This window comes from Podarcis pityusensis, assembly GCF_964106645.2.
Source record: "Podarcis pityusensis genome assembly, chromosome: 17".
Taxonomy (NCBI): Eukaryota; Metazoa; Chordata; class Lepidosauria; order Squamata; family Lacertidae; genus Podarcis; species Podarcis pityusensis.
In genome coordinates this window covers 15,626,499-15,642,360 of record NC_138042.1, presented here as the reverse complement: position 1 = coordinate 15,642,360, position 15,862 = coordinate 15,626,499, and the positions used below count along the sequence as shown (strand labels likewise).

General features: G+C 40.3%; 1 protein-coding gene across 3 annotated transcripts in view; it reads left to right on the top strand.

Moving 5' to 3' along the window:
- CNTLN (centlein) overlaps positions 1 to 15,862 on the top strand; it is a 169,641-nt gene that overhangs the window by 132,336 nt on the left and 21,443 nt on the right. For all 3 annotated transcript variants that reach the window (XR_013980931.1, XM_080987712.1, XM_080987713.1), the window contains 4 exons: positions 4,740 to 4,837; positions 6,626 to 6,752; positions 8,154 to 8,291; positions 10,512 to 10,697. Coding sequence is in view for 2 of the 3 variants with exons in the window: in XM_080987712.1 (XP_080843838.1) it covers positions 4,740 to 4,837; positions 6,626 to 6,752; positions 8,154 to 8,291; positions 10,512 to 10,697 (549 nt within the window). In the remaining variant the exon portion in view is untranslated. The remainder of the gene's footprint in view (positions 1 to 4,739; positions 4,838 to 6,625; positions 6,753 to 8,153; positions 8,292 to 10,511; positions 10,698 to 15,862) is intronic.

The window sequence follows — 15,862 nt, the reverse complement described above, 5'->3', positions numbered from 1 at the left end:
TACAGTATAAGAAGTGAGATTTAAAATTGCTATATTCACTGGGTGTGTGTGTCCTATGAAGGATATAAATCAACATTACAGCTGTTTGAGAGGATAGTGACCTCCTTGCATTTTGGGACAGTATGAAAATATAATCTAGGAGAAAGAGGTCCCTGTAGTCATATTCTCTTCAACCCTCTGTTGCTGTCCACTACCAGAAACAACTTCCTTTCTGGAACACCTGTCTGAAAGTCTTTCTAATGTTTCTGGGAAAGCCTCAAGCCTAACTGGAAAATGCTATCGACTTTCAACAGTATTGGTGAACATTTAAAAAAACCAGCATGACTCCACCAATCACATTTATCACAATGATTATTTTGCATTCCTGACTTCTTGGAGGGAGTTAGAATTGCATTATGGAGGTTAATCTTAATGGAAACATTGGCAATATCAAAAAGTACATAGAGAGCACAGGTTGGAGAAACAGAAAGGAAGAGTACATGCAGGCTGAAGGTTTTGTGATATTTGAATGTTGATAGTGACATGGAATAGGCATTGTATTAGCAGCTACAAGATGAGTTTGTGGAGTAGCTGGAATTGGATAGGCTAGGAGTAACCAACATGGTGCCCCTCCCATACTGTTGTTGCATTGCAGCTCTGATAATCTCTGACTGTTGTCCTTGCTGGCTGGGGCTCATGTGAGCTGGATTCCAATAGGATCTAGACTATCCCCAGTAGCCATTGGCAGGGCAGGCAGGACAAAGTTACTTTCTTGTCTTCCCAGTGCTGAGCAAAAGGCAGGGAGGGAGAGGGGTGGGGAGCCCAGCACCGGACGGCCACAGCAGTGCTTCCATACTGTGCGCAGGTCCCAGAAAATAACATACTAAAATTCGGATTCAGATAGAGCAAGACGACTCCTCTTGGTAAAAGGAAGAACCCTGGGGTACGGTGGAGGGGAAAGCCCATGGTTTCATCTTTGTGGACAGACTATTTCAAAGTAGTGAATTTCCGTATGTTATTTTCCTATCTCATGGATGATGGATGATGAAACATTTAATTGGAGCCAAATCAACCTTCATAGCACTGTGCGATGGCATTCCTGATTTATATAAAAAATTAAAACAAGTTTGTTCTTGGTATAAGCCTTCATGTGCATGCACACTTCTTCAGATACGAAAGTTTATACCAAGAACAAATTTAGATGGTCTCTAAGAGGCTACTGGACTATATATATACACATATATACACACATACTGCGTCAGACCAACACGGCTACCTACCTGAATCTAATTCCTGATTTAGTTAAGCAGATTTTGGTGGAACCCTACGTCAGTCTCTCAGTACTTCCTCATGAAAACCCTAATCAAGTATCCCAGTGCTTTTCCAAAGTCAACCTTGTTTTATTATTTATTGCAGTTATATCCTGCCTTTCCTTCAGTTCACTCAAGGCAGCATATATTTTGTCTCCCCTTCCAAAAAAATTTAAAAAATCCTCACCACAACCCTAGGAGGTAGGCTGGTTTGAGAGATGCTGACTGGTGCCAAATCAACTAGTAAGGTTCATGGCTGAGTTGGGAATTGAACCGGAGGTTTCCCAGTCCTAGTCTATCACTCTGATCCCTATACCACATGGCTTCCTAGTATAGCCCATTGTTCATAAGACTGCCTTGCTTTTCAAGCAGTTACAAGGGATACGCCTGGAAGCTTGCTGCAGACATGGAAGAGACTTAAGGGCCTCGGATATAAGGTTACCAGGTTAATGCGCTAGATCGATGGGATAATAAGGACTGACAAAACCTGGGACCAGGAGGAAGGGACGCTGGATGAAGATTGGATTGTTTTTATTTCTTTTCTACTACTAGGACTGTTTTATAAAATTGATGAATGTTAGAAAAATGTTGGAATGAAATTACTTGGCTTTAGTAAAAATGTTTAAAGAATTATGTAAGAATATTATGGTTATGAGAAGTTGGTAAAAATAAGATTTAAGTTTTAAGTTTCAAGGTTTTTTATAGTAAGATAAGATTAAAATAGTTTAAGGTAATGTAGTGACAGAATTTTATGAAATATGGAAAGGATTTGCTGCAACAATTAATAACTAGGATACAAAAAAAGGGAGGAGGAGGAGGTCAAAGAAAGAAGGTAATGACAGTTGAGGATTTGAGAATAATGGATTTGTTTTTAAATGTTTGTGGTGTATTTTTTTTTTTTTTGGAATTTGTATTGTTGGATGTGGTTGGTGTTTTTCTTTGTTCTTTCCTTGTTCTTTTTCTACTTTGTTTTCTTTTGTAACTTTAAAAAAAAATTCCAATAAATATCATTTAAAAAAAAGAAGAAGAAGAAGCTTGCTGCAGTATGGAAAAACACAACATGGTGATTTGCTACGGCTACCCACATATCAAAGTTTACATATTAACCATGTGGGCTTCTTAATACACCCCTCAGTGTGTCCTGCATTGTCCAACAACTTTAGCAAAGAGAATTTTAAGAAAGCTATTAGCAACGCAATAAACTTATACGATGCATCTGACTTCCTGGGAACCTGTTATAAAACCATCATCGTTTGTGCCCGCGTCTCAGTTTTCCCTGCAAGGTTTAGGATAAATAGTCTGAGATTGTACCTTACTCATGTATCTTTTTTTCCCCTTTTCCAAATTCCAAAGTCTAACCACACAATAAGTGGTTTTTGAGAACCAGGCTTCCTGCATCTTAACACTCCTACCCAATCACTGCTGGAAGAGATTTGCTTCATTTCCTTTCCCCTTCTTTGCAGCGTTGTTTTCCACAGGAAGTGGTGACTTTCCCCCTCGGACACAAGCACTGCTGTGTAGCTCTTTGCAGAGGCCCCCGTTCCGCGCAAGTGTCCACTTTCACTTGGCACATGTAAACGCCTCTGACGGTGTGTTGCACTTCACCCTTAATGAAGGTCACGCTGCAAAAGTTGGCCTAAGGAACTTCAGTTATTATTCTGCTGCCATCTATCATTTTAACTATTCTCAGGTTAAACTTCATATATTTCAGGTTGGGGTGACATGCCCAATGCAGAACTGCTGGAATCCTAGGCATGCTTTGACCACATGAAAACATTTCACTTCCCCCTCCCCCCCACCTTTTTTTTTTTTTTGGTAAATGTAATAAATGACTGCAGCTCTGTTCTGAAAAATCTTTTTCCTTACCCAGAGAAAGCTCCTGTTGAAGTGCGCTGTAACGCAAGAATTATGACTTGCATTCTTTTTGTGGCTCAGGAGTATAAACTAGACATTATTTTTCATCCCTTACAGTATGATTGTGTTTATGAACATGCAGAGCCAGCCTTATTTTTTTTTTTTAAAGAAAAAAGTAATTAGAGGTTCAACTTCCTGGCATGCTTTACCAAGTTGCGTTGGAATCCTTCGCAAACCTGCTTTTAATTTTTATTTCATTATATGAATGTTAAAACAGGATCGTTATAGTTCCTGCCATGAGAAAATGTCGGAATTTCAAGGCACTGTGGGTTGCCAGTATTATTGGATTTTAATTAGAGGAACAACTATCATTTTATTTTTAAGCCAGTGAGTAAAAGGGTGTAGCAGTGCAGAAGAGGCTGCTCAATATAACTGCAGTTTACCCCATACTCTACCCATCAGAGTCTATACTTCCCTTGAGGGGAAGAATACTATGTTCAAGGCTCCCATTAATGTTAATGGGAGTTAGAAGGCTGCAATGAGCAGGAGACATTCCAGCAGAGTTTGGCTTTACTGCCTATCCCATCTCTTCGCTCACAGTTTTACACCTAATGTGTAAATTCCCCAGGCCAGAACAAGGGCTGAACTTGCAAATAGGAATGCACACCTACGGTGAATTCATCTCCCACTTCTGCATCGAAAGGTGGAGGAGAAGAGAATGCCATTTACTCTGAAATACTCTGAAATGAAAGTTAATTGTTGCAGTTCCATGCCACTAATTTTAGCTGTTGATCACTCTGGAAAATATGGTAGGATTATTTCAAACGGCTGAGAGGTTTCTTTTTGTGACATTCCCTTTCCCCCCAGAATTGCCTAAAATAACTGATTTAAGGCCGCATGATCATCTGTGTACAGTGAGTTGTGCTGTCTACTTCTGAGTAGTATACATAGACAAGACAAGGTCTATGGACATCCTTGTTTAGGCTGTTAAAATTCTGATGTGTTGGTGGTGAAAATAGTAACAGCAGAGGAAGTGATCCAGATGCTGGTGTCCTGTGTGACTACTCCTAAGGAGGACATGGGACAACAGACCGAAAATCTATACAGTCAACTCCTGCTCCTACGTAATGTTTCTCATAGGTCTCATGCAAATCTTGAGGATCAAAAGACCGAGAAGAAGCACAGGTCTCTCAGACATATGCCTTTTGTTTCCCAAACCTATCCTTTGAGGAAACACAGTTGATGGAAAATTTCTGTAAGCCGATCGTAAGAGTTTAATATTTTTTCTGCCAAATAAGACGGGATGTATCTACCTCTGGGCTGGCCCTGATAAAGAACCATTTAGTGGTTATAAAGTCAGCAGTGTGAAACATTAGCAAAGTGTTTCTAAAGGGCAAAATTTCTAAGCGCAAAAGCTGTAAGAGATATTCTTTTGTGCTGTGATGTACACTAATGATTGTTTAATAGTGATCAAAATAGACTATAAACTATTATACAGTAATTTTTTTTGTTTGAAACAAGATCATTATGAGTTATACTTTCGATAATTCTAAATCTACACTATTGAGGCTTTAATAAATATTTTATTCAATCTAGAATGCAAATAATGAAATCACTAAACAGTCATCAACCATTAAATCTTTGAAATATGAAGTCCAGCGAAAAGAAGAACAGATGCGGGAACTACAGGAAAAGTAGGTTGACTTTGCTTCTCCATTGTGTCTGGTTCCCCCCAGTGGCAGAAATGTAATTACTTAACAGAATTTTGGATCAAGTAGAGACATTTTTCTGGAAGTGATATTTTCCATCCAGTTTCTTTTTTTCTTTATGATTCCTATTTCAAACTATTGCAGCAGTCCACGCTGATGACTTTAAAAGCAGAAGACAAAAACTGATGAGTTGTTAACTGACTATAATTTCTGTATAGCAAAAAGAGTATCAACAGTCACATTTCAGATTGCAGAGTGGGCTTGCTTATCCCTTGATGTAAATCTAAATGATTGCCTCACCGTAGCTAAAAGCAATCTTTCAAATACAAATGCCTAAAGGCTTAAAGACAAGTCAAGGTTTAGATGCTTAAACAGGATTAAATCTCCAGTTTTACATCTGTAAAAGGTGCAAAAGGGCAGTTAGGCTTATTCATTTTTATGTTTGTTAACTCTGCAACCCTATTCCTGTTTACTCAAAAATACATCCCATTGTATTCAGTGGGGCTGACTCCCAGGTAAGTGTTTATTATAGGACTGCAGTTTTAACTCTGAAAAACATTAACTTTGAAAATCACATCTCATTTATTTTACATACATAACACTGTATTTTAACTGGTTTATTCCAGAAGTGCATACTATAGATTTGTAGATTGATTATCTAGTCAAATATTAAAGTCACAGAAACACCTGCAAATGAGTAAACCTGCTACCTACTAATGTGTGATCTTGGAAATAAAAATTATTTTATTGACGTGGTTCCTTCACCTTTAAGACGGGAGTATCTTTAAAATACATTCATGGAATGCATATTTCATTGATTAATGCCTTAAGATGCACCTAAAGAACCCAGCACCTCCATTTTTTAGATTTTAGATAAGACTGTGCCCTACCATTATTTTATATAGTAAATACTGAATGCGCTTTGCTGGAGGTGATCTACTTGATTGCTCCCAGTACACTGTTAGGTGACCATTCAAATGTAAATTCCTTCTATCCTTTTTTATTATGCCATGGTTTTCTTGCTGATTTTATGTGACATGATATCAACAACAATGTATTATGTATATTCAACATACTGATTTGATTTATTTGGATAAAGTATTGTGTCCATAAGAAAACAGTTTCAAGTAATAAGGCAATAGGCATCCTGTTTGTCTCACATATCACCCAATCAGCAGTTTTTAAAATTCCTTTGCCACAGATTTGCTACGGAAAAGTTTGCATTTCCTTCAGAGATGCTATGTGTGAAAGCAATGCTGTCTTTGAAATCAGTGTATTGATTTTCCACAGATATTGCCCACAGACATATTTTAATTCCTTCCTTTTTATTGTTATGAAGCTTTCTACATCCTAAATAAAGGTGTATAATCATGCTGGGCAGTCTACATATTTGCACTTTTAAATTGATACTTTAGTAAATTATATTCTTCCTCTTCTTCACTTTGTCGGCCTACACCAAAATAATGCAATATTCTGCTTTCCCTTTGCTCATAATTGTATGCTCACCTTAGTATGATTAACTGTAGGAAGTGCTGTGTATTTGCATTGCTGGTATAATAATGTTGTGCTTGCAATTCAGAAGTCCACAGATTTTCAATTTATCTGTTGTATCTTTATATGTGCAGAAAAATGCAGTGATTTTCAACTCCTTTGCTCTGGCAAAATGTACAAAGATTAGCACTCATCAGAGTCATACATTTTAATTATTCAAAATAAGCACACAGTAGTAATGTTTCCTAATTCTGTGGATATTGCATTCATCCTTATTTGAAGGATTTCTCGAATGGAGAGAGACCTAAGTATGAAAAGGAATTTAATAGAAGATTGGAAGCTGCGCATGAAAGCAAATCAGGAAAAAGAAAAAAGCTTTAATGAAAAACTACAAACTCTTGAAGAAAAGGTATGTCATGTTTTTAGTGTGTTTAATCCGCCTCCTCCAAAATGAGCATCACATACAAAAATCAAAATATTAACACCGTTGGTGAGGTTTTGTTTGTTTGTTTTTAAAAAAAGCGTTGCATTTGTATCCACTTAGAAATGCTATCAGATTTCATTGATTAATTGCAGCAGTTGTGATAATTCCATTCATACATAGAGAGAGCACATTTGTGCTATCTAAACAGTAAAATAATTTAATGTGAGAATGAAAGGTTTGCTGTGTACATATGGTATATAGTGAAGCTGGTTTTTCTTATGCTTGTTAATTTCAAAAAAATGCAGCTCAAATCCCTGATATGTGAAATATATGTGTTTGTTCTATCTAACATCTAGCAGAAAGAAAAGATTACATTTCAATTAGCTTTATAATAACAGTGACATGTTATCCCTTTCACTGTTATATATTTAATGATTCCATTTTATGCTATTCTGCAAGTTGTTTTCTCCCTAAATATTTAATGCATTTTGCAGATGCTTAAAGGGACGAGAAGTGAAATTGCGCCTTCCTTACGCTATCTCCCCAGCACCCTTTTATTCCCATCAAACAGGGCTCACATGGAGGAACCCCTGAGGCTTCACACTGTACAACCTCAGAGCAGAAATAGTTTTCGAGGCGAGCCCTACTTTGATTCTCTTTAAAATCAGGTGCTGGCTGCGTTGCTCTGAAAGTAGCCTGCACCGGCAGCCATTAAGCACTTGTCAGTTCCAGAGAGAACTACTCTCTTGCCCTCCATGTCAGAGATAAGATGTCATTAAGAAATCATCAGCCAAAAAGAGGGGGGTTGGGGTTGAGAGGAAATCACACCAGGAAGGTGCAAAATGAATCCTTGATTTTGTTTCTGTTTTAGAAAATCAATGTTTTGAAGAGCTGTGATATTAAATCTTGCATGTTTTGATTTCGGGGAGAGAAAGTATCTGCATAGATTGCATAGAACTTGAATACATATCCTTTACAGTTGTTTGAGAAAGGCTGATCCAAACAAAATCTATAGGTGCTGGATACTAACAGAAGGGTTGTGTGGTTAATATTTGTTTCCATCAAAACCTGAAAGCACTAATTCTCCATGTAGCTATACTTTCTGCATCCTTATATCTGTCTACTTGCTAAATGCTATGCATTTTGTAATAACTACAAACTTGCAGCTCTGTAGCCAGTTATGTGTGAATAACTTATATTGATTTCCATGGGATACAGTCCCTGCAGGAACAGCTGAAAGAGAGCTGCCGGCCTTTTCACCTAAACTGGCAAAAGAAATGTTTACAATTAAATGTAGTTGTTATTTTGGCAAAAGATTTTAGGTTTCCCCTCGAAATGATGCAAATGTTTTCCCTAATAACAGTTATTCTCTGGGTGTTACTTCAGGTAAAGTCATTGACGGAAGATTGTTCAAACAAAAAAACGTCGATTGATTCACTAAAGCAAAGGCTTAATGTAGCTACAAAAGAAAAGGCACAATATGAGCAGATGAATCGCAAAGCTAAGGAGGAGCTAGAGAAAAAGGTACATGGTTACAGATTGTTTTGGTTTAAACACAGAATATTTAATTTCTACCTAACCTTTTCATGTACAGTGTTTATTACCAAAAGGAAAAGAATGGTGAGGTCAGCAACTCTGCATTTTCACTCTACCCATCGCAGTATCTCTGTGGTTTTTATTCTCTTGGACTTGGAGCCTTTACAAGATACGAATGTAATGGCAAAATGCATATTTGAAAATGAATTAAATGAATCACAGTATGATGTTCTGTGATATTAGCCTAGGTAATGAAATTCAATATGCCCCTGTTTGTAGCACCCTAAAATGGGTTCAGCGGAGCTGCTTTTTTTCTGTGCAATTCAAGAAGCAAGGACTGAAACTTCTGGTTGGGGCAGTCAGGGAATATGTGAACATGCTCCTGTGGTGCCCACCATCATTATCCTTAGGTCAGGGATGAGAAACCTGTAGGGTCTGGTGTGGGGGGCACTGCTGCTCTCCTGGCTCCCAAACACAGCGTGAGCACAATCTGGCGCTGTTCAGGGCCACAGTGGCATTAGTGGCAGATGGCTTCCCTAGCACCACACAGGGCCAAGGTCCCCATGCCCCCCCACCCTGGAGAGCACCAACGACATGCAATGTTTGGAAGCTGGGGGAGAAGTGGACTCATCAGGAATTACAGCAGTCCAACAACATATGAAGGCCCATAGGTTCCCCATCCCTGCTCTATGTAGAAAGCATATCTTTGGCTCTCCATTGGTTTTCTATTCATGTTGTTCTTTTAGCTTAGGTAGAGACAGAGGTTTTAAGTGTTGTTCCTGTTCCCACCTTAAAGGTAAAGGGACCCCTGACCATTAGGTCCAGTCATGGCCGACTCTGGGGTTGCGGCGCTCATCTCGCTTTACTGGCTGAGGGAGCCGGCGTACAGCTTCCAGGTCATGTGGCCAGCATGACTAAGCCGCTTCTGGCGAACCAGAGCATCACACGGAAATGCCGTTTACCTTCCCGCCGGAGCGGTACCCATTTATCTACTTGCACTTTGACGTGCTTTCGAACTGCTAGGTTGGCAGGAGCAGGGACCGAGCAACGGGAGCTCACCCCGTCGCGGGGATTTGAACCGCCAACCTTCTGATCAGCAAGTCCTAGGCTCTGTGGTTTAACCCACAGCGCCACCTGCGTCCCACCTTACTTATTACCTGTTACCTAGTTGGGCTGGCCCAAGGCGTTTTGGCACCTGTGGCGAACCACACAATGGCACTTCCCCAGCAGGGGAGAATGGGTAAGGGAAGATGTATATCAGGAACGGGGGCGGGGGGCGGGAAATAACATTCTACATCGGGAGCAAGGATGTGAGGAGCAAAAGGTCGTTGCAGAGGAGGCATTGGGTGGGGCTTAAGAAGTCCACAGACCCAGCCTCCAAGGAGTGGTAGCAGCAGCAGCAGCAGCAGGGGGCAATGTATTCCAGATCTGCTGCTTCTGTGGATCTTGCTGCCTCACCTTGCCTTACGGGTTGGTACCTAGGAAAAGGGGGAAAGAAAGATGGAATGAAGGCCATGTATGAACTCAAAGCTTACTCTTGCCTCCTACTGGGTCAAAAACCCTACATTCGTATTATGGGCAGGACGTACCATGAGCCCATATTAGGACAGCGATGGCTTCATTGAGCCCAAGGCACTCGGTGGTAGAAAATCCACAACTGTGTGATACAGTCCAAAGGAAACAGCACTTAGGTTTAAGCCAGGTACGACACCCCAATACATAGATCCTTTCTCTGAGTTTGTTTGACCCCAAACAGCTGAGGAAGAATGGTGGGGACATGGGAGAGGGTAGCAGGCTGCTCCGTTGGGAGAGAGTAATGTACAAAATCGTTGTAACCTAAAGCAAATCAAGCAAAGGTTCCTTTATAGATATATGACACTGGAAGAAGACAGCAATGAACATGGTAAAGGAAGCTGAATACAGTTTTTAACTTATGTTCTTGTTCTTGCTCTAGCTTCTAACTGTGCAGTATCCCAACTCCTCATGAAATCAGACAAGAACTAAGAATGACGCCACTCTAAGGGTGAAGGAACCAAGTTGTGGTCCCTACAGTGAATCTTCCTAGAAAGGGGACACAATGGACTTTGTGGACTCACTATGTATCCACAAAACTCGCAATCCCTCTCATGGCTTGATTGACTCACCTTAGGGTATTTTGCTCTTGAGTGAAAAGTATACCAGTATCATTTTCATGTGGCTTTATTTCAGGAGCTTAAACTCGCCAATCTGGAAGCTAAAATGGCTGAGGCGGAATGTGCCATGACAGAACTCGAAACCACTGCCTCTCAGCAACTTCATGGCTTGGCAAAGCAAAGTGAACAGGCACTCGAAGTACTGCAGAAAAAATTGATGATGTCCAATGACAAGGTGGAAGAGTTCGTTACCTTTGTGAAGGTTCGGTATTTTAAAAATTTGTCTTTTGGTTTAGTGACATGCCTTAGGTCAGCTTTCCCCAACCTAGTGCCCTCCAGATGTGCCCTCCAGTGCTTAGGGATGGCAGAAGTACTATTCCAACATCTGGAGGGCACTGGGTTGGGGAAGGCTGACCTACATCATACTAATTTAATGCAAATATTCCTGTGGACTCCAGACTTCAGGGTTTTCCTGTTGTCCTTCTAGCAGAAGGTGAGACGGGCCAATGGTGACATCTCTGCCTCTGCACTTGGGGCATCCACTGTTGCCAGGACGAAGTTTTCTTCTGGCTCAGCATATCCCCAGCATCCAGATCAAGACCCCCCCAACCCCTGGGACCCTCCCTCAGATTGGTTTCCAGACTGCCATCCTACCTCTCTTCCCTATATATGTATATATTAAAAAACCACCTCTCCTCCTGTGAACAAAAGATGGACAAAGCTGTTGTTTCATAACCTTTGATGAGTGACTGTCCAATTTCTCCTGAGTACAAAGTGATGCCCAGACAGCAAAACCAGACAGGAGATCTGTGAACAGGATGTCCACCAAATTTTATTTTGTTAATTAGCAGCCCTATTAAGGGAGGTGTGTGTATGAAGGTTGGTGGGAGGGCTTGATTTGGAAGGTGTTGTTTAATCCTTTTCTCCCAGGCAGTTTCTCCAAGGTAAATTGCCTCCTGCTAAAAAGCGGTTGTTAGCTGAGCTGTGCAGGGCAGAAAAAGGCATGTGCAGATGCTGTCCCCCCTCCCCCGCAGAACTAATAGCAACAGCAGTCTCTATGAAGGTGGGTTACAGTAAAGTGAGATAAATGTCATAGGGCTTCTTTTGCTCTGACTTAACCTGTTATGAATCTGGAATAGAACATCCTGTTTTCTCTATCAACATTTTAAATTTAATTTAATAGACCTTTCCAAATAAATGCCATCTCCAAAATATCATAGTTATGTATCCTCCCTCTGTTGAATAGAAGATCACTGCCAAGTTGTCAAGAGCAAAGGTAGCTAAAAAGAAATTGCCAGCAGGAGTGAAATTAATAAAGACTAAATGAAATTAACTTGCTTGCTGACAACCTAACAAGCTAATTACTACTTTGGATAGTCAGTAATAAACACAGTCAAGCACACAGCACCTAAAAACAGCTGAGTAGCTTTCAGAGGAAGAAGAGGAAGCACGCTATCTCAAAAGATGTGTCGCTGCATGTATTAAAATGGTCAGGGCACAGTTCTCGTCTGCTAAGCACACCTAGAACTGATGGATTTCATCGGAACTTAAGCACGTTTTGCTGTGTTTTGGACTGCGACTGCACAAAATGCAACGGAATGAGCTGCATTTTGTGACAGGACTTTCCTAGCTGAGCACAATTTGTGAGAAGTAGACCAAACAAGATCAGGGGAGCATTGCTCCAAAGTTATCATGTCAGAGAAAACACTAATTTTGAAAGTCAAGGACCTCACCACATGCATATATTGATCCCTTCAAACTGAACACACAGAAATCAACTCCAAGGTCCTGCTCTACATAATAAAATGGTTAGGGAGCCTGCTTGAAACAGCATCCCCAGGTCACCTTTCCCATACTGCATCTTGCCCCATGGCATCTTCCCCGAAGTATTTTGTATTATCCACTATGTATGTTTAGGAATGTACCAGTGCCAGAATATTTGTTACTCCTCAACACTGCTTTCTAGTTTTGCATACTTCTCACAATCTGTACTTTTGGGCATATCATTTCACTCGGAACTATCTGATTACATTTTTAACACGACACTCATGCATAAACATACCTGCCAACTTAGTATAACAATGCATGCAGCTGGTGAACTGGATTTCACCTGTAGTGCCCGGAAGCTTGCAACCATGTTACAGGTGTTTAATCTTTAAGGGGCCACAAGACTCATTGCTTTTCACGTTGCTCTTCTACATTGTATGGATATCTCCTGAGTGATAACTCAGTTGGTAGATAATGAGACTCTTAATCTCAAGGCTGTGGGTTCGAACCCCACACTGGGCGAAAGATTCCTGCATTACAGGGGGTTGGGCTAGATGATCCCCGTGGTCCCTTCCAACTCATATGATTCTGTGATCTTCCAGGCCAGTGCCAGCTGCAAGTAGTCATGTGCAGCACTGGTGCAGATCCTCTCTACACTATTCAAATACTGAGCTCTGCTGCATGTTACTTTAGCAGTATAGAGAATGTTGTAGCATAGTTGCCATATTGAAATGCCAATTGAAATGGCGAAATTTGCATCCGGAGGGAAAAAGCTCAACAACCTTTGTGTCTGGATTTTTACTTCTTGAAATATGGAACCCTATTGTAGCATAGAATGCTCTTGTTCAAGGTTCTAGCCTTGCACAACCCTTTCCCCAGGGTTGTTCTATTACAGAGAAGGCTTGCATCTCTCTCCCAATCTTGGCAAAAAAAATTAATACCCAGTCAGCATTCCATACCTACCAAGCCTGCTGAATCCTAACTAAGCTGTTTTTGTGCCTTTTCATCCTTTCGTTTCCCCTCGCTTCCTACAGATTTTTTAAAATTTTATTTCTGCAGATGTGTTCCTGCCTTCCATTTGTGTAGTGTCATTCTGCCTACATACAAATCCACCCTCATAGAATGAGTTTTCTATTAGTATATAGCAGGGGTAGGCAAAGGGTCGATTGGGATCTACTGGGAGATCTTCAGGTGATTTGAGGTTGATCATCTGGGATTTCTGGCTCCCATTTGTTTAACAATGGCAACATGTCAAATGACTTCCCAACGCCTTAGATTTTACTCTTGAAATGCTGTTATATGGTTACACCATTACATGGTTAACTGTTGCAAGGAATCAGTGGCTTCACACATTTTTGTCATTTGTGAGGACTGCCTTTTTCTACATATTTGTGCTGTGACAATCTTAAAACGTACACAGTTACAAACCTCATAATAAACAAAACCCAGGTCAATATGCATTTGATAGAATAATTTTGTTGAAAACTGTTAATCTATTGTGCCTGGTAGATAAATTGCAAGAAAACAAAGATGTGGTCTGGAAATCAGATATTGATGATGAGCAGAGCAGCCATTATTGACTTGAATTCACCTAGTTGCTAAATATTTATGCAAGGAGAGTCCTCTGAAACCCATTTTTAAGCACAGTGTGTTACTGAAAAATAACAGCTGAGATTCTTCCTCGGGTATCTGTAGTACTATATACTGCACATAAAAACTACTTCTTAAACATTTCCCAGTAAAACCACACATAGGGAAATTAAGTTAGCACAATGAGGCAGTACCTGTGCCCCTCCCCCTGGCACCACCTCCTTCTTTGAAGTATACTCTGTGCCATCTCTACCCTCTCCCTCTAGGAAACTGCCAATTTTTCTTCTATTCTCGCCCTGCTCTTCCCTTTTCTGCTTTGATATGTCTCTCCCTCCTGTATCGGCCCTTATTATGAGACGGCTGTATCTTCAAGTGAATGACAGAGACCCTTTTCACACATTCTGCATTTGAAGTGTACACCAGGCGTACGAACGTACCTTGGCTTTTGACCTTCAGCACTGTAAGGGCTGCATCAGTACAAAACACGGTACCATTTCTCGGTTTGATCGTAATTTGCATTATGCCTTTACTTTGCATTATAGATCTTGCTCACTGTAGACACTGCTGCCCTTTTCTCTGCTACAACGCGCTCAGTTCAGCCGCCCGTCACCCCAGTCCTACAGATAAGAGTATGTGTCCCCAGGTTATTGGCCAAGCAGCTGTCCATATTGCTTTCACCTTTTCTCTCTCTTCATTTGAGTGATCTGATCCGTTTGTTCACAGTACTGTCAACCCCCAAAGCCTTCAGCCTTGAGTTACTTTCAGCCATCATATTTATCTACAGGAAACTTGGATTCTTGTCAGCTATGTCTGCACCAGTAGATACATTTGGGAGATTTTGAACTTGAGGGGGAATACCGGAGAATATGGAATGTGTGAAAGGCTTTCTTTAAAAAATGAAAACTTGTTTGATAGTAATTTCAATCAAATATCTCCTTTAAGGATGTGGGATGTTTTCATCTACATGTTCATATCAGTTTTGGTATTTATAATAGAAGTTTAATGTAACATATTTATATTGTATGATTGGTGGAAATAAAGCAGCTTTTGTAATGTTTTACAAGTGGAGGGCTTCGTATTGGTATTTGATATCAGCAGATACTGCAGAAATGCCCCAAATACTCTACCATTTAATTAACAAGCTGAATTTTTCATACTTTATAGCTCTTGATTTAATTATTGCTCTGGGACTACATTCATGCAATCTAAAATATGTCTACTCAGAGTAAGCTCCACTGGGGTCAGTGGGACCTATTTCCAGGAAAAATGTTTAGGATCAGAGCCCTAGAACTATGTGAGCAATACACTGGTTAAATAGGATGTAGCCTGATGATAACTAAGATTTCCTGGCTTCTCTACTGTGTCTGGAAAGATGTTATAATACAATTTTGGTTAGAAGCACCATTCCTTGTATAAGGCTTTTGGTCACAGGAAACAAGCTTAATGTTGGAGCAGCTTGAAAGCAAAGACTGAACTTTTTGGTCCATTTTAGCTCTATCTTACAGTTGTAATTTTAGTTCAGATTTGGAAAAAAATTCCAGTATGATGCATTTGCACCATTGTCACCAGGCAGTGAGTTTGCCAGTCTGTGGACATCCATAATATGTGTGATAACAAAATAAATCAGAATAGTTTTTAATTTAAACACTTTCATATGTGCTAGAACAGCCTTCCCCACACTGCTGTCCGTGGTGCTATAGTTCAAACATGCAAAGGTCACAGGCTGGCTTCTTTAGAAGACTACCACAAGTGGCTCTTGGGAGCATTTTCATGACGCATCTGGAAAATCTTGATGTATATGATTTGCTGAGTATTTTCTGTTCACCAGGCTTCCGTTTGGTGGCAGGTCAGACGCCGATGCTTGTATTAAGAAACAGCCACAGTTGATGGTTCTGAGAAGAAATTGGTGATTAAATTAATTCTCCATCAGGATTACTCTTCAGATGGGATTTAGGCAAATTGAATCAGAAGCCTGGATGGTGACAGTGAATATCTATTAGAGTGCAAGGGGAAAATAATAGGCTATCTGGATTTTAATGAATGAAGTGAATATCTGAATTCTCGCTGTTT